The sequence below is a fragment of the Trichosurus vulpecula genome, chromosome 2 (genome assembly GCF_011100635.1).
Source record: "Trichosurus vulpecula isolate mTriVul1 chromosome 2, mTriVul1.pri, whole genome shotgun sequence".
Classification (NCBI taxonomy): Eukaryota; Metazoa; Chordata; class Mammalia; order Diprotodontia; family Phalangeridae; genus Trichosurus; species Trichosurus vulpecula.
In genome coordinates, this window is record NC_050574.1 from 15754245 (window position 1) to 15769957 (window position 15713).

The 15713-nt window shown below is 58.0% G+C and overlaps 2 protein-coding genes across 4 annotated transcripts; one reads left to right on the top strand and one right to left on the bottom strand.

The window, feature by feature from the left end:
* Positions 1 to 1670: 1670 nt before the first annotated feature.
* ALDH16A1 (aldehyde dehydrogenase 16 family member A1) lies at positions 1671 to 9619 on the bottom strand. The gene is made up of 17 exons (XM_036746917.1): positions 9471 to 9619; positions 7858 to 7960; positions 7559 to 7685; positions 7075 to 7253; positions 6888 to 6965; positions 5130 to 5311; positions 4880 to 5032; positions 4550 to 4735; positions 4344 to 4439; positions 4006 to 4142; positions 3473 to 3578; positions 3241 to 3371; positions 2965 to 3132; positions 2674 to 2878; positions 2398 to 2583; positions 2151 to 2273; positions 1671 to 1960 (listed from the first exon to the last, which is right to left on the bottom strand). The coding sequence occupies exons 1-17, from the start codon at positions 9573 to 9575 to the stop codon at positions 1796 to 1798; spliced, it is 2430 nt and encodes an 809-aa protein (XP_036602812.1). The 5' UTR covers positions 9576 to 9619; the 3' UTR covers positions 1671 to 1795.
* Positions 9620 to 9730: 111 nt separating this feature from the next.
* On the top strand, positions 9731 to 13376 carry PIH1D1 (PIH1 domain containing 1). Of its 3 annotated transcripts, none has more exons than XM_036745501.1 (10): positions 9731 to 9783; positions 10424 to 10593; positions 10676 to 10742; positions 11015 to 11194; positions 11512 to 11573; positions 11893 to 11974; positions 12070 to 12175; positions 12725 to 12800; positions 12990 to 13133; positions 13236 to 13376. In XM_036745501.1, the coding sequence occupies exons 2-10, from the start codon at positions 10486 to 10488 to the stop codon at positions 13275 to 13277; spliced, it is 867 nt and encodes a 288-aa protein (XP_036601396.1). In that variant the 5' UTR covers positions 9731 to 9783; positions 10424 to 10485; the 3' UTR covers positions 13278 to 13376. The 3 variants fall into 3 exon arrangements, with proteins under 3 accessions (XP_036601396.1, XP_036601397.1, XP_036601398.1); XM_036745502.1 differs by having other exon boundaries at positions 9772 to 10152; XM_036745503.1 differs by lacking the exon at positions 9731 to 9783 and adding an exon at positions 9794 to 10049.
* The last annotated feature ends 2337 nt before the right edge of the window (positions 13377 to 15713 follow it).

Below are 15713 nucleotides of genomic sequence, written 5' to 3' on the forward strand. Positions count from 1 at the left end.
GTTAATGACTAAAACATTCATACCCTTTGACCCAAAGAGTGAGTACATTACTGGGCTTATAGTTCAGGGAGGTCCTTGATGTACACCAAAATATTTATAGCAGCACTTTTTGTACTGGCAAAGAATTGGAAACAAAGTAGGTGCCCATCAGTTGGGGAATGGCTGAACACACTGTGGCATGTGAATGGAACGGGAGATCACTGCGCTGTAATAAAGCATGAATTGGGGGTGAATACAAAGAAGCCTGGAAGGATCTCTATGAACTGATGCAGAATAAAATCAACAGAGCTGAGAATGTAGACACAGTAACTCCAGTGATACAGATGGAAAGAATGGCCACACACACACAAGCGAAAGACAATGTAACAAAATTACAAAGAACAAACCAGGCTGGAAAGAAGAAACAGGAGATGATGGCTAGTTTTGCCCACCCCTCGCAGAGTGGAGGTCTGCGGGGCTTACATGGTACATGTTCTCAGACGTTTTCATTGTATTGATCAGTTGTGATTTTTCCCTTTTTTAATATAGTATTATTTGTCATGTGAGATGGCTCTTCAAGAAGGTGAGGGATGATGGAAAAATTATGATTTTTTTTTAATAATCAAAAACATTGAAAAAACCTAGCCCCATTCACAATCTGAATCCAGCTTGCCCCTCCTCCAGCCCTATTACACCTTACTCCCTTCAGGAACTGTGTCTAAGCCCAAAAGGCCTTGCTCTTCTCCATCATCCCATCTCCCACCACCATGCCTCCGTATGGGTTATCACGCCAGCCCACCCCCCTGCCCATGCTAGGAATGTTCTCCCTCCTCTCCTGCACCTGCTAGAAATTATAGCTCCCTTTGGAGTTCAGCTCAGATGCTACCTTCTTCCAGTTCTTTCATTAACCACTAATGCTTCCCTCTCAAAGTGCTTTGTATAGAAACATGGCTGTTGTGACCCCCTTCCTTCCCCACCTAGAATGGCAGCTGCTTGAGGGCAGGGACAGCTTCATTCTTGTCCTTGTCCCCAGACCTAGCAGGACACCCAGCACTTAGTAACATGGTTGAATTGAGATGCAGGAAGACTGATGGAATTTGAAGGGACAGTCAGAGAGATTGAGGGGATATCGAAATCGAGAGAAAAACACCTGTTGGGGTGTGGAAATGAGGGTTTGAGGGGCTAGGAGCCCAGAGGAAAAGTGATTTCCATGCTGAGCCGCCTGGTCCAATCCCAGCAATGAGGAGCTGCCCCAGCCACACACTCTGTCTGCACTGGCCTGAGAAGGGCCTCTGGAGGCATCCAGAGCAGGGCAAGGGGCCTCCAGTCCAGGCCTTACAGAGATGAAGGAATTGGAAATGCTCAGCCCCCAGGACAGAAAGCTTGCTTGCTGGAACTGAGGGTTGGGTTTGCTTTGCTCAGCACCAGAGGGCACACTGAGGAGCCTGGGGCCCCAGGGGCCAGCAGCAGAGGTCGGCAGAGGAGAAGTTTCCTCCCAACTGGAAGGATTCCACAGTGGCCGGGCCTCAGGGGAGAGGGTCCTCAACCCACAAGTCTCTGAACACAGGCTGGATGGCCCCAGTCTGAGATCCTGCCCAGGGAGGGTGGCCTTGGAGTTCTGGGAGCCTATGAGCCCCAGGCCTCTCAGACGCCTTCCCAGCCCACTTCTTTCTTCTCAGAAGCATACTGGATATATGTGAGATCATTTATTCAAGTGGGGACCACAATGAGGGGGCAAGTCTGGGCTCCATGGGTCTTTTTGGCTCAATCCTCCAGATGTCCAGCAGCCATGGTTTCTAGGACTAAGGTGGCAGGCTCAGATGTCTCCCAGAGACAGCCAGAGAGCCTTAGTACGGGCTGCCCGAAGGCACAGCTCGAGTCCGGCTCCCTCTGGCTCTCGGTCCCAGGATCGGCTCTGACCCTTGTTCACCCATATCATCTTTAGGTTCCCAGCCGAGGCCCATTTCACAAACCGGGAACCCTGGGAAGAGATGACGAGGTCATGACCAGGGCTGGGACTGGGATCCAGGCTCAGAATCTCTGAGGGGGATAGGGCTTTGGAGGCTGCTGGGTCCAACCATCCCTGACTGGCCATCACCTCAACAAAAGGTATCTGGGAAAGGGGTTGGGGCTAGGGGCATGCTAAGGGCACAGGCTGGAAGGGGGAGTACCTGGGCAGAGCCGAAATACCACAGGGCAGGTATATCCTGATGAAGGGCCAGACAACGGGTGAGGTGGTCTCGGTCCCCCGTTACCACATTCACCAGCCCAGGTGGGAGCAGGCAGGCTACGTCCTGGTAGGAAGAAATGGGCACTGAAGCAGGGTGCTAAAGCTCTATCCAAGATGCTCAGGTGACAGTGGGGTGGAGGGGAGGAAAGGCTGGCGGGCAGGCAGCAGGGGGAGTCGGGATCCAGTACCTGGCAGAGCTGCAGGGCCGGCAGTGGACAGGCCCCACTGGGCACCATGATGACAGCATTGCCGTAGGCCAAGGCTGGGGCAAGGAGAGACACAAAGGCGAGCAAGGGCTGCTCCTCTGGGCAGATGATACCCAGCACTCCCAGGGCCTCTCGAAGGCACAGAAAAGGCCCCTGGTGCCCAGCACTCTGTAGGAAGGAGGGTTACAGGGTCAGGAGATTGCCAGGGGACAGGATGGGAGATCGAGGGATGAGGGCAGGAATGGAGAAGAGGCTCACATGTAGGCCAGCTCCCTGGGCATGGACCTGCGCTCCCCAGGCCCGTAGCCGGGCAATGCTCAACACCACTTCAGTCTGAGCATCCGCAACGTCAATTCCGGTCACCTCTGTCAGCTGTTCTGCTAGGGCCTGGCTCCTCTGGGACAATGCGTCAGCCAGCGCCCACAGGGTTGATGCCCGGCTCCCTGGCACCCGACTGGTCCAGCTGGTGGACAGGGAAAGGAGAGAGGTGGGGTGAGGGTGGCCCTGGGGGGGCTGGGGCCAACCCACTTGCCTCCCGTCTCCACTCACAGGGCTGCTGCCTGGTGGGCTGCTTCCACAGCCACTCGAATGTCCTTGGCACTGCCTTCTGCCACATGTGCACAGACACTCCCACTGGAGCCTAGGATGGGCCTTGAGCTACGGCTGGCAGGATTCTGGAAACGGCCAGCCAGAAAGACCCCATATGGGACAGTCGTGCTGAAGGGAGAGGATGTGGTGAGGAGCTGGAGCCTTCTGTTCTCAGGCCCCACTCTGGAATCCCCCTCAGAGGCCTGAGCAAGAGGGTTTGGGGGAGCAGGAACTGACCTGGGGGAGGTGTCAGGGCCAGATGGCAGGACAGGTGGGACAGACAGGCCAAACTTGTCATAGTCCACATTCTCCAAGGGCCCTCCAGGCCAGGGAGGGAGGTCCACAGGGTGGAGGTACTCATAGAGGCCCTGCGGGAGCCGGGAGCGAGCGCCATTAGGGGAACAAGCAACCCCCCGAGGTTGGGAGGAGGGTGACTGAGGGCAATGCGGGGGGGGCAAGGGTCACTCACATCAGGGCCTCCGTGCCAGGATGACCCGTTCTCCTTGCAGCCACCCATGGGGGCACCTGCATCTTTGAGTCCATGGGCATTGATCCAAACGGTGCCCACTCGGAGCCTGGCAGGAAAGCCCAGAACAGGAACCAAGACTGTTAGGGACAGCCAGAGACAGAAAGATACAGACTTGGGAGGTGGGGGTTTGTGTGTGATGGTCTGGGGAGGTCTGGATGGTGTGTAGGGTCTAAATAAGCAGCTGGCAGCAGAGGGAGACTGAGGCTATGAGTCTGAGGGCCTGGGGATCTTGGCGAGGGGAAGTGAGGTCAGCAGGAGATTAAGAGACACCCCTGGGGCATGAGAAGGGGGGCCTTGAAGGACAAGGATGGTGACATGTACTTCCTATGGATGCTTTGTAGGTGCCAGGCCTTCTGCCAAGAGCTTCGCAACTACTCCTTACACGTGGTCCTCATAGCCCCCTGGGGAGGTAGGTGCTAACATGACTCTCATTTTACAGAGAAGGATATGCCCAGGGTCTGGGGCCTCCTTACTTATAGGCCAGATCCAGGGCCAATGTGAGCCGCTCACTCCACACGCTGGTGCTGCCCCCTCGAGGAGTGCCATTGACCAGAGTCAGCGCCTCCTTTGCTGTGCGGAACGGGGAGAGCAGAACCACAGGCCATGGCACCTGCAGCCACCATGGGAAGAGAGGTGGGGGGACTGAGGAACCCCAGGCTCCCAAGGGACCCAGGCATCCCCAGCCCTGACCCACATCCCACTGCCCCCTAAGGGGGAGGTGTCCCCAGCCCTGACCTATGTCAGGGCTCTGGTCACTGTGCCAACTGTGGAGGCTGAGCCTGAGACGATCACCACCCGGGGGCTTCCTCACCTCTGCCTGGGCACATGGGCTTGCTGGGGCCAGACCCAGGATCAGCGTTGGGGGAAAGAACGGGCTGTTTGGGGGGACATTCCCAGCTTGGAATATCTGCACGATGGAGAGAGAAGGCAGGAGCCCTTGATCTAATCCAGGGGCATCCCCCATGGGATCTCCCTTGCCCATCATTCCCATGTCCCAGCCCCCTCCAGGCTCCTCACCTGCGCCCCCTGGTTCTGGGCTTCCTGAATGTAGTTCTGGGCTTTCTCCCAGGCAGAGACCCCAGGCGTGCCCATGTCCATGGCCCAGTCCAAGCTCCGGCCTTGACGCACCCCGCACATGCGGGCCTTGAGTCTCTCCAGGGTCCGTTCCCACTCACACACCTGCACCAGCAGCCGCAGCCCACCCTGAGGCCCCAAGGCCCAGGTCAGCTGGGCTGTCTGGAAAAACCTCTTTCCATAGCTTGGCCCCCCTTCCCCTCCTCTACCACGCTCTTTGCAAAGGGGAAGCCAGCAGGACAACACACAGCTGTCCCCCCAAGTGCCACTCACCAGGCTGCGGTCAGACCAGACAGCATCCACCACCCCTTCCACTGCCGAGTCCAGGTCGGCTGTATCCGTGATCACCAGCAGAGATTCTGTGCCCAGGCTCAGGGAGAGGTCAGCGCTGCTACCAGCTAGTGCCTTACGCAGGGCCTTGCCTTCCTGGGGGAGACCCCAACCACTCAGCATCTTGCCTCAGCCTTAGCAGGACACCCCCAGCCAGGACACCAGGGCCCTCCCAAACCCTGAGCTCTAGTACCTCTATAGTCCCACAGAAGGTGATCTTGGCAATGCCCGGCAGGGTGGGGAGCAAGGTCTCTAAGGAGGTGGCTCCCATGACCACATTGAGGACACCTGGAGGCAGCCCAGCCTCCTCACTCAGCTGGGCCACAAGCAGTGACGTCAGAGAGGTTGGGCCTCCGAGGACCACCACAGTACACCCTGGCGTGGAGGCCAGAAATCAGTGAGTTAGCCAAACAACCAGGTCTATGAAAAAGCCCCTGTTATAAGCCAGGACTGTCCTCCACAAGCTCTCGAGCACAGAGGAGACAGCACAGAATGCATTCCGAGCGGCTTGGGCAAGGGGAGAGACTGCATGAAGGGAAGGAGGGAAGAAGTCCATTTCTGGGGTGCCAAGTCACAAAGTGGAGGGAGGGTTGTGGAAGGGATGTGGGAAGAGACCAGCCGGCTACCCAGCCCAGACAGAGATGCTGAGGGAAGCTGGGTGGGCAGCCAGAGGCGGCCCTGGCCCTGAATGCCAAGTGGCCCCAGGAGGCCCCAGGGAATGATGGGAGCTCATTGAACAGGGGGTGATGGCTAACCAGGCACTTATAGGGAAATCGCTTTGGTGGCTGAACAGAGGATGTACAGGAGTGGGGAGAGACTCAGGGCAGGCCCCTAGCAGCTGGGACCACTGTCCAGGCCTGTGCCAGGGTGGGGTGGGGGTGGGAGAGGAGAGAAGGGGGCATCTTTGAGAGATGGGACGTAGGTGAAATCATAAGCTTTGGCAATAGCTTGCACATGGGATATGAGAGAGAATGAGGAATCCAGGACTACTCCAAGGTTGGGAGCCTGAGGGACTGGGAGCTAGGTAGCTCAGTGGATAGAGTGCTAGACATGGAGTCAGGAAGACCAGAGTTCAAACTCAGCCTCAGACACTTACAAGCTGCGGGACCCTGGGCAAGTCACTTAATCTCTGTTTGCCTCAGTTTCCCTCACTATAAAATGGAGCTAATCATAGTGTGTACCTCCCAGGGCTGTAAGGATAAATAAGGTAGGTTTAGGAAAGTGTTTAAGACACTGATATTATTAGTATTAGCTACTGTTACAAGAAGGATGGTGTGCCGTCAGCTGTGAGGTGAGGAGGCTTCAAAAGGATAGAGAATTCGTTCTGTTTTGGATACACCGAGTTTGAGGTACCTACGTGACATCCATGAGGGCCAGATGCACAGATTTGGGTTGCATTGAGATGAAAACATCCATAGTCACTGATGAGGTCACCAAGGGAGAGCGTATCAAGAAAGGAGGGCCCAGAACAGTGTGGTCTGGAGGAGAACCCATCGAGGGAGACAGAGAAGGAGTAGTCAGAGGGGGAGGAGGATGGGGGGGTACAGGCAAGAGAAGAGGGGGTCACCACAGCGTCAAAGGGAGGACTCAGAAGGCTGTCATCTGGCCACTGAGAGGTCACTGGTTAGTGCTGAAGACAGGTATGATGAGCATGGAAACCAGACTGGTGAGGGCTTAGAAAAGAATGGGAGGAAGGGTGAAGGAAGCAGGGGCAGACAATTTTTTGGAGGAGTTTGGCTGGGAAGGGGAGGAAAGATAGAGGAGGAAAGTTTGTAGAAAACAGAAAGGCCCAATAAGGAAAAGCGGGTGGGGTCCAGTCCTGGCTAGTCCATCTTAGGAGCCTCAGCCCTGGGACAGATGAAGGGCCGAGCAATCCTCCCAACCCAGATGTTTCCCATCGCCCAAGAGTCCAGGGTAGGTCCCAGAGGTTCATCCTCTGGCCCTGACTTACCCACGGCCAGGGCTGGGCAGATTCTCCACATCATCTCAATGAAGGAGAACGTTGGTGGGAGGATGATGGCTACCACTCCTGGGAAAGGAAGAGCAGGGTTGGCATTGTCCACGCTGGTGTGGGGCAGGGGAGGAAAGTGCTAGGATGGGGGCTGGGGGGCAACACCCAAGGTCCTGGAGGCTCTCACCCATGGGCTCCCATCCTGACAGGGCCTGCTCCTGAGTCTGGGCCCAGCACGCGTGGTATTGCAGCAGCTGATGGGCCAGAGGAATGTCCCCATCACGGACCTCACGCACCACGCGGCCAGATGCTAGCGCCTCAAGAATCCATAGAAGCTTCTGATGCTTCTGGATCATCTCTGCCAGCCTGGGGGATGAGGGGAATGGGCGAGGTTGGCCTCTGGCTCATGTCCCTACCCCATCCCTCCAGAGTGGCCACAGTCCCTGGCTCCCCCAGAGACTCATGGGAGAGACTACATTCCAATGGAGTAGAAGCTCCTTTAGGGTAGGCACTATTTGCTTTTGTTTGCTTAGTAGGCTCAGGCAAGAGCTTCTCCTTTGGGTCCTGAAGGCTGGCTATTCCAAAGAGGGTAGGAACATCTATGTTTGCCTCACTTCCCCTTCCACCCCCTGCAGGGCCAGGCAGGGGAGCCAAGTTGGGGGACCCCTCACCTAACCAGGTGCTGAGCACGAGTGGCCCCAGGAAGCTGGCTCCACCCTTCAAAAGCTCGCTGAGCCACGTCCACAGCCAAAGCCACATCTTCATTCTTGGCCTGGAAGCAGTTGGCCAGGAACTCGCCTAGCCACAGAGCTCTTAGAATCGACGGGATGTAATCACCCCACCCCTTGTCCCCCAAACGAGGGCTGGGGAGGGAGAGTGACCTGGTCACTTGGTGACAAGCAGGGAGCTAGGCCGAGGACCTAGGACTCCTGGACAGAGTGGGATCACTGGGGCCCAGGGTCCCTGGTACCTGAGGATGGGTCCCTACAGCTGATGGTGCCTCGGCCCTCAGGTTTCAGCCACTTTCCATCCACAAAGTGGCCCAGGTTTGAGCCTTGGGTATCCAGCCAGGCCTAAGTGAAATGGGGCACTGTCAGGATTCAGGCTTGTCACATACTTGCCCTCCAAAGGTCTCAGGAGGCCAGTGTCTCTGGCCTCCAAGAGACCCAGGCATTTGGCATCTGGAGGGAAATTGGAGCTCAAAATCTTCAGCTCTGGGGGTGGAGATTGAGCCAATTCTAAATATCCCAGAGGGAGCCAGGCACTTGGCCAGCGTCAAAGTCTAGCGGCCTCGGGGCTGTGATATCTAAATACTGAGACCAGGGTAGGAAGTTTGAGCCTCTAGGTTTCTAAACCAGGAAGCACGCAGGTGCCTGCCCACTCCCAATAGGCCAGGGCAGTACCTGGAGGGCCCAGTTTGGGAAGACTCCACAAGCCCCAGCACCCAGGCATGATTAATAAGTAGCTTGGATGGGGTGCCCAGGCAGGAGTCTGAGGGACAGCAGGAGTATCTAGGGCTCAGGAAATAGGGACTGGTTTCTACCAGGGTAGGGGAACACAGGCCTGGGGCAGGAGACTGGGGTACCCAGGGTAGAGAAGAAGAACCATGAAGAACAGGTAAAGGGCCCACAGGGCAGCCCCAGAATCCTGGGGAGGATGCACAGGGCAAGGTGTATAGGTCTGGGTGCTAGGATGTACCCAGGATCCAAAGGACAGAGTGCAGGGGTGGCAAGCTTAGCTCAGGATCCACAATGCAGGATGGGTAAGCAGGGCTGCAGTCTGGGGGACACAGCTGTAAGTAGTGCTTGGGATTAGGGCACAGGGGATGGGGTGCACTGGTATAGGTCAGGCTTGGGATCAGGGGCACAAGGGTTCAAGCAGGGCTCAGGGTCTGGCTGTACAGGGGACTAGGGCAGACCTTCTTAAACTTTTTCTACTGGGTACCCCTTCAGTGCTTTGAACTGGGTGGAGACCCTGTCTAGGGCACACAGGCAGAGGAATACAAATAGGGGCCTGGTGTGACTGCAGTGGAATTGGTGACACTGTCTGAGGGGCAGGGAGACAAGTGAGGCTGGGCTGGGGTGTAGGGAGTGCACGGGGGAAGGAAGGACAAGCAGGGCTGGGCAGGGGTGCAGGGGGTGCACGGGGTGGGGAGGACTAGCAGGGCTGGGCAGAGGTGCTGCGGGTGCACTGGGCACGGAGTGGGGGACAAGCAGGGCTGGGCAGGGGTGCAGGGGTGGGGAGGACTAGCAGGGCTGGGCAGGGGTGTTGCGGCTACACTGGGCACGGAGGGGGGGACAAGCAGGGCTGGGCAGGGGTGCAGCGGGTGCACTAGGCATGGAGGGGGGGACAAGCAGGGCTGTGCAGGGGGTGCACTAGTCACGGAGGGGGGGACAAGCAGGGCTGTGCAGGGTGCAGGGGGTGCATGGGGCATGGGGGTGGGGAGGACTAGCAGGGCTGGGCAGGGGTGCAGGGGTGGGGAGGACTAGCAGGGCTGGGCCCGGGCTTGGTTCCGCCGGCTCGGATCCCAGGGAGCCGGTGCCAAGGGTGCGCGCGCTGCTGGGCGCCCGCGGGCGGGCTCACCAGCGCCAGCGAGGGGCTCTCGGGAGCAGGCCCGTAGTCCAGGTTGAGGAAGATGTCCCGGGCACTGGACGCCCCACACGACGCCACCATGGCCGCCGCCGCCATGCCGCCCGCCCGCCGCTCAGGCTGCAGTTCCGGGACACTACCAGGAATAGGCCGAGCACCGCCTCCCGGCACCGCACACCCCGCCTCCCTTTCCCGCTGAAGCCTCCCATTGGCTCACGTGACATACCGGAAGTGTGGCGCCGATCGCCGGATGAGGCGGGGCCGTGCACCGGAAGTGTGGCTGGGGGGCCGACGTGCGGCTTCCTAGGTGACGGCACAACACGCCAGCTCCTGGAAGTTGGCTGGGGGCGTCCGGGAGGGTCCTTGGGACCCAGGGCTGGGGTCTGAGTGCCTCCCCACCTCTAGTACCCCCGCTGCCCGTTCTGTACCCAGAGAGAGTTGCGATCTCTAAGCGTTCCTTAGAATCGGGATCCCCGGGGGCCAGGCAAGAGGGGTGTCTCCCCCAATTCCCGCAGCCCCCTAAGGGGTCCAGTCCTGCCCTAGTAGGGCCGACGATCTCTCAGCGAGCTTTAGGTCTGTGACCAGGAAAGGAGGAAGGAGAGAGCGCTGAATCCCCCAGCCCCCTGCCCACAGGGCAGACCCTTCAGGCCAGCCAGGATCTCTAAGCGTCCTTTAGGTGTGGGCGCTGCCGCTGCCCCCCTCCCAGGCCCCCAGGAGCACCTTGACTGGGAATCTCTGAGCCCCCTTTAGGCCTGTCTGGGGAGGGGAGGAGGTGGTGGTCTCTCGGGTCACCTGGGGTCACATCCTGCCAGGGAGTGGCTTGGACCCCGGGGTCCCCCCCCCCCCCCGCTCGTGGGAGGGGCAGCCCAGAGAAGGGGGTTCCCTTCTCCCCTCCCCCCCTTTCCCTATTCCCCAGGAGCCCTGACCCTTCGTGGTGTGTCCGGCAGGCTGGTTCAGCCCGAGGATCTCCAAGCGTGCTTGGACACGAGGAATCTCCCTCCCAGAGACCATGGCTTCGACCCGGGACAGCTCCTTGCTGGCCGCAGAGCTGAGGGAGGAGGCCAGAGCCGAGGCAGAGGAGGAGAACAGGGGCCTGTGTGAGCAGATGCTGCTGCAGGTGGGCAGGGGTCCAAGGAAGTTTGGTGGGTCTGGGAAGGTGGAGGCTCCACTTGGTGATTCTGGGGTCCGTGTCCCCACAGGCCATGCAGAAGATCCTGGATGCCCAGTCACCCATGCCCGACTCCAGGCAGATCCAGCCCAAGCCTGGTGAGTGGGGAGGAGCTGGGGGGGGGGGCAGAGAGAGAAGGAAACAAAACATGGTGGCAGAGAGGGGAAGATGGAGACATAGACAGATGAAGATGGAGATGGATGGAGAGGAGGAGCAGAGACACGGGGCTGGGGCCATCCTGTGACTCCCTGACCCTGTAACCCTGCTTTGTGTCTGCATCTGAGCTGATTCAGGGGATGATCTCTGTCCCCTCATCTCTTTCTCTGCCTGGGCACTTGCCTCAGTTGCCCCATGGCCTTGCCCCTTCCAGGTTTCTGTGTCAAGACTCGCTCCCCAGAGGGAAAAGTTTTCATTAATGTCTGTCAATCGGATGCCATCCCTGCCCCGGCCGATCTCAGTGAGGAGGAGCTGCTGTGTGTGCTCGAGGGGGACCAGGCTGCCTTCCGCATCCCCATGAGCCTGGGAGAGCCCCATGCCGAGCTGGACCGAGGTGGGACAGTGGCCCCCAGCCCCAGCCATTGTCTCCCTTCCTCCCAGCCCTTCCCCAGGCAGTGTCCAGGCTGCTGGGGGTATCTCTGTTTCCCATCTGTCGGTCTCTGGTTTGGGTGGTTCCCTCCTTTCATCTCTCCCTCTGTCTTCATCCTCTTATCTCATTCTGTGTTTGGTTGCCACTGTCTCTGCCTCCCTGGACTCAACTTGTTTCTGTCTCTGTCCCTGTCTCACACCACTCTCTCTCTGGGCTGGGGCTGGTGGGAGGGAGGTTGGGGAGATCCCAGTCCTTAGCTTCCCTTGTCTCATCCTCCATAGGAGGGAACGGCTGCACAGCCTATGATGTTGCCATCAACAGTGACTTCTATAAGAAGCTACGGGTACGGGGCTGTGAGGAGCTGAGGGGGAGGGGAGCTGTGAGGAGCCTTGGGGGGGGGGGTGCAGAGGAGCTGCAGGGTGGGCGAGGGGCTGTGAGGAGCCAGGGGGGGCAGCCCAAGTTGTTGCTGGAGTCTGGAGGAGGGCCAAAGAAGCTGCAGGAGGCAGAGGGGCAGGTGAGGGGCTGTGAGGAACCTGGTGGGGGGAGACAGAGGAGCCGTAGGAGCCTGGGGCCTCGGGAGCAGGCATGAGCCAGGGCAGGAGCCTGGCAGTGGGATTTGAGGGGGTTCAGGCTGTGAGGGACGTCTCTCCATCTTTCCTCAGAGTAATGACTTCTTCTTGGAGTTTTTTGTCACGGTGGCCATGGAAGGTTTAGAAGACAAATATGGGACCCAGCTGAGCCGAGGTGAGGCTTTCCTCTGGGCCCTGGGGTCTGGTGCTTGACAGGGCTCTGGGGAAGCTGGGCATGGCCTGCTGATACCCATTCCTCACTGCCCACAGAGTGGCGCCTGCTGAAATACCGGCCCTTCCTGGGTTCCATCTCCCAGCAGAGCATCCGCACCCAGAGCCAGCCACGGCCTCCTGCTATCCAGGAGCTTGGAGATGGGTGAGAGGGGCTGGGAGTAGCGTGTCATACACTGCCTCTGGGTGAAGGGGGGTGCCATATGCCTAACTACATCCTCTGCACACCCCAGGCCCCCTGGCTCCCACCCTCTGCACATCCTAGGTGCCCACCCCCTGCCCCCAGTCCTGCCCTCTGCACACCCTCCCTCCCTGTCCCTGCCTTCTGCACACCTCAGGCCCCCTGCCCCCTGCTCTCTGCACACCCCAGGCCCCCCAGCCCTGCTCAGTTCTGCTCTTGCCTGTTGTCTATGGTACCATCTCTGAGAGAATGCGCGCTGTGTGCATGGCTCATCCAGGAATGTGTTTGTTTCAGGATCCATATTTGCAAAGGGAATTTTGTCATGCTTCCTCATTAGGGAGGTGGAAAGCAGTAGGAGGGAGAGAAGGTGGATCTTTGGGAAAAAAAAAGAATATAAGCTCTTTGCAGACAGGGACAATTTCTTTTTTGCCCTTGTAGCCCTAGTACCTGCACACAGTAGGCACTTAATAAATGCTTGTTGATTGATTGTGTCCATCTCTCCTCATGCCCCAGCACTGAGGATCCCCCTCTGAGGCTTTGGCTAGAGGCTCCAGACCTGCTTCTGGCTGAGGTGGTCTTGCCCAAAGTGGTAAGTGCCAAGAGCAGGTGGCCCCCCCAGGCACAAGAGAGCACCCAGGTGGGGTGGGGAGAGGGGGAGCCTGGGATTTTCCCATCAGGCCCAGAGGGTGGGGCGCGGGGCAGGTCTGGCATGGAGGAAGAGTGAGCCAGGGTTCAGGCCCTGGGCTTGTGTCTCATTCTGTCTCTCTGTCTGTTCTAGACCTCTGCTCGGGAGCTCTCACTTCAGCTTGGGGGGGACCGACTGGTCCTAGGGGCACCAGGAACCCCCTACCATGTGGACATCTTTGTCCCCCATGATATTAACCAGGAACAGTGCCGGGCTGCCTTCAATCAGAAGAGCAAGGTGGGCCCAAGAGATCCCTGGGCTGCAGGTGGGGTGGGTGGGCTGGGCCCCAGGAACCAGCCGGGGTGCCTGGGTCTTCAGTGCCTACTGTCTCTCCTCCAGACCCTGATGATCTCCATGCCTCTGCAGACAGCATGCTCCTGAGAAGCAGGTTCTGGACTCCTTGGGTGGATGTCAAGTGTGGCTAGGCTGCCTCACCTTCCCTTGACTCACTGTAAAGTAAAAGATTTTTATTTGGAAGAACTCTTGTCTGAGTTGGGGTCAACGCCTGAATATCAGGGCACATAGGGGTGACTGGGAGGACACTCCAGGGCCCCCAGCAGCGTGGTGGCAGAGTTCAGGGACCAGACACTGGGTGAGCCCAGGGAAGAGGGTGCTGCCCACAGGCAGCTTTTATTTTACAGATGGGAGACCACCAAGGCAAGAGTTCAGTGAATGGCAAGTGTCTGAGGAGAGAGCATTGATCAGGAGGGGAGGGTGGTATCTGAGCTGAGGCTGGAAGATCCTAAGAGGAGGCATTGCATATGGTGTGGAGGATTCAACAGCTGGGGAGGGAGGGAGGGTGTATTGGGGGAACAGCCTCTAGGCCAGCTTGGCTGGAACGTCCCAGGGAGAAGTGGCTGGGGAAGGAGGTGGGAGCTAGATGCCAGACTGGGGAGTTTGCTTCATCCCAGAGGGGACAGGAAGCTCTGATGGCATGCCACAATCACGTTACCCTCCACTTAGGCAGCTGAGAGAAGAGATTGGAGTTGGGCAGGGCAATGAGGAGACAGTGCACTACTGCAAAAGTGAGAAGGTAACAGGCAGAACGTGGGTGGGGGCTGTGTGAGTGGAGGGATGTGGCAGAGGTCAGAGGTGGCGCCAAAGAGATGTGTGGAGTAAGGGAGAGGGAGGAGTCAAGGGTGATCCCAGGCTACAGACTTGGGGGACAGGAAGGATAGCCAAGGTAGAAGAAGGGGAGGTTTTGGAGAAAGTGGTGAAGATGTGGGACTGGATCTCGAGTTAGACTGAAGCTGGCCATGACAATGCATGAGACAGTGATTAGATCCCTGGGAATTAAGGAGGTCGCCACAAAAAATATCATATAGGGAAAAGAGAAAGCTCAGGCCAGAGCTTTGGGGTCACCTATGGAGTGTGATACAGATGGGGGCCTGAGGACAGGAAGCATTGACGGATGTGCAGGAGGAGGAGGTGACGGCTTCACAAGGATGATGTGTGAGAGAAGGCCATCAGATGGGGCAATGGAGAGGTCACTGGGACCTGGAGGGACCAGGAGACTGGAAGACGGGAAAGAGCTGAATGAATGAAGGCCCCCAGAGCAGGACTGGCTAGTCCTGAGAGTTTAGGTGTGGAGGGTCCACAGGTGAGCCCTTTGTCCCTGGGGCTTCAAAGGGCACCATAGCCCCAAGGGCTGTGAGCTTCAGAATCCCCAGAGAAGAGGGTCTATACCCCTTCCTTTCTCTAGTTCTGTTAGAGTTGGGAAGCACCAGAAGGGAGCCAGTTCTGACAGTCCTTGAATTTGCTTCTCTGATCCTGCCCTGCTGGGTACCCTGGCTGTGGAGGTAGAGGAGGCACGTGGCTTGTGGTCCTCCCCATGGGTTGGGCAGAGCAGCCCTTGAGACTCTGGACTCCCAGTCCATCCCTAAGACGTAGGAAGGCCCCTCAGCACTAGAGGGATGGGCATTCAAGGCTTCAAATCTGTTTCTTGCTGCTGTAGCTCATGGAGGGCCTGACCAGCCTCTCATTGGCCTGGCTACTCATGCCCAGCCGTGGGACAGACCTCTGCCCCTGGCCGGCCCCCAAGCTGATGGTGACTCTGGCCTCCAGCCTACCCAGCCCTGTGCCCCTCCCCCTGTGCTGCTGCTTCCTACTGTCCTGGGGGACAAGGACCCCTTGTGTTGTCCATCTTTTGTATACCTGGGTTACCTCAGTGGCTGAATTCCCTGGGTGTCTGGCTCCTTCTGTCTCTGTCTTTATCTGCCCTTTCCCCTTGGTTGCTGGCCTCACCTTGTCACCTCCATAGAATGGAAGCTCCCTGCAGGCTAGAGGTTGTTTTTGTCCTGGTATCTCCAGCTCACAGCATTCTCTGCGCTTAATAAAGGCTTACCAAGTGAAACTGAATCCAGGTTCTGTCTTCTCCCTTTAAGACTTAGCTTGGATTCCCAACTCTCAGAACTCTGTACTCTGGGAGCAAGGTCTTCTGTGAGACCCTTGGAGTCACCAGGAAGAACTCGGCCCCAAAGATCTCGAAGCCCGTGATCTGTCTGCATTGTCTTTGGTTCTGCCTGTCTGTGGCTTCCTGCCAGGATTTGCACACAGGCACACCCTGCTTCAGTCTCTGACCTGATCTCCAGTCTTGCCTTTCCAACTGCCTATTGGACGTCTCAAATTGGATGTCCCAGAGAGGTCTTAAACTCAGTATGTCCCAAACTGACTTCATTTATTCCCCACGTCCAAGGCAGCTAAGTGGCAAAGTGAAAAGGGTACTGGACTGGAGTCAGGAAGACCCGAGTTCAGATCCAGCCTCAGACCCTTAACTGGCTGTGGAATGCTGGGCAAGTCAGCCTCTGTTTGTCTGTT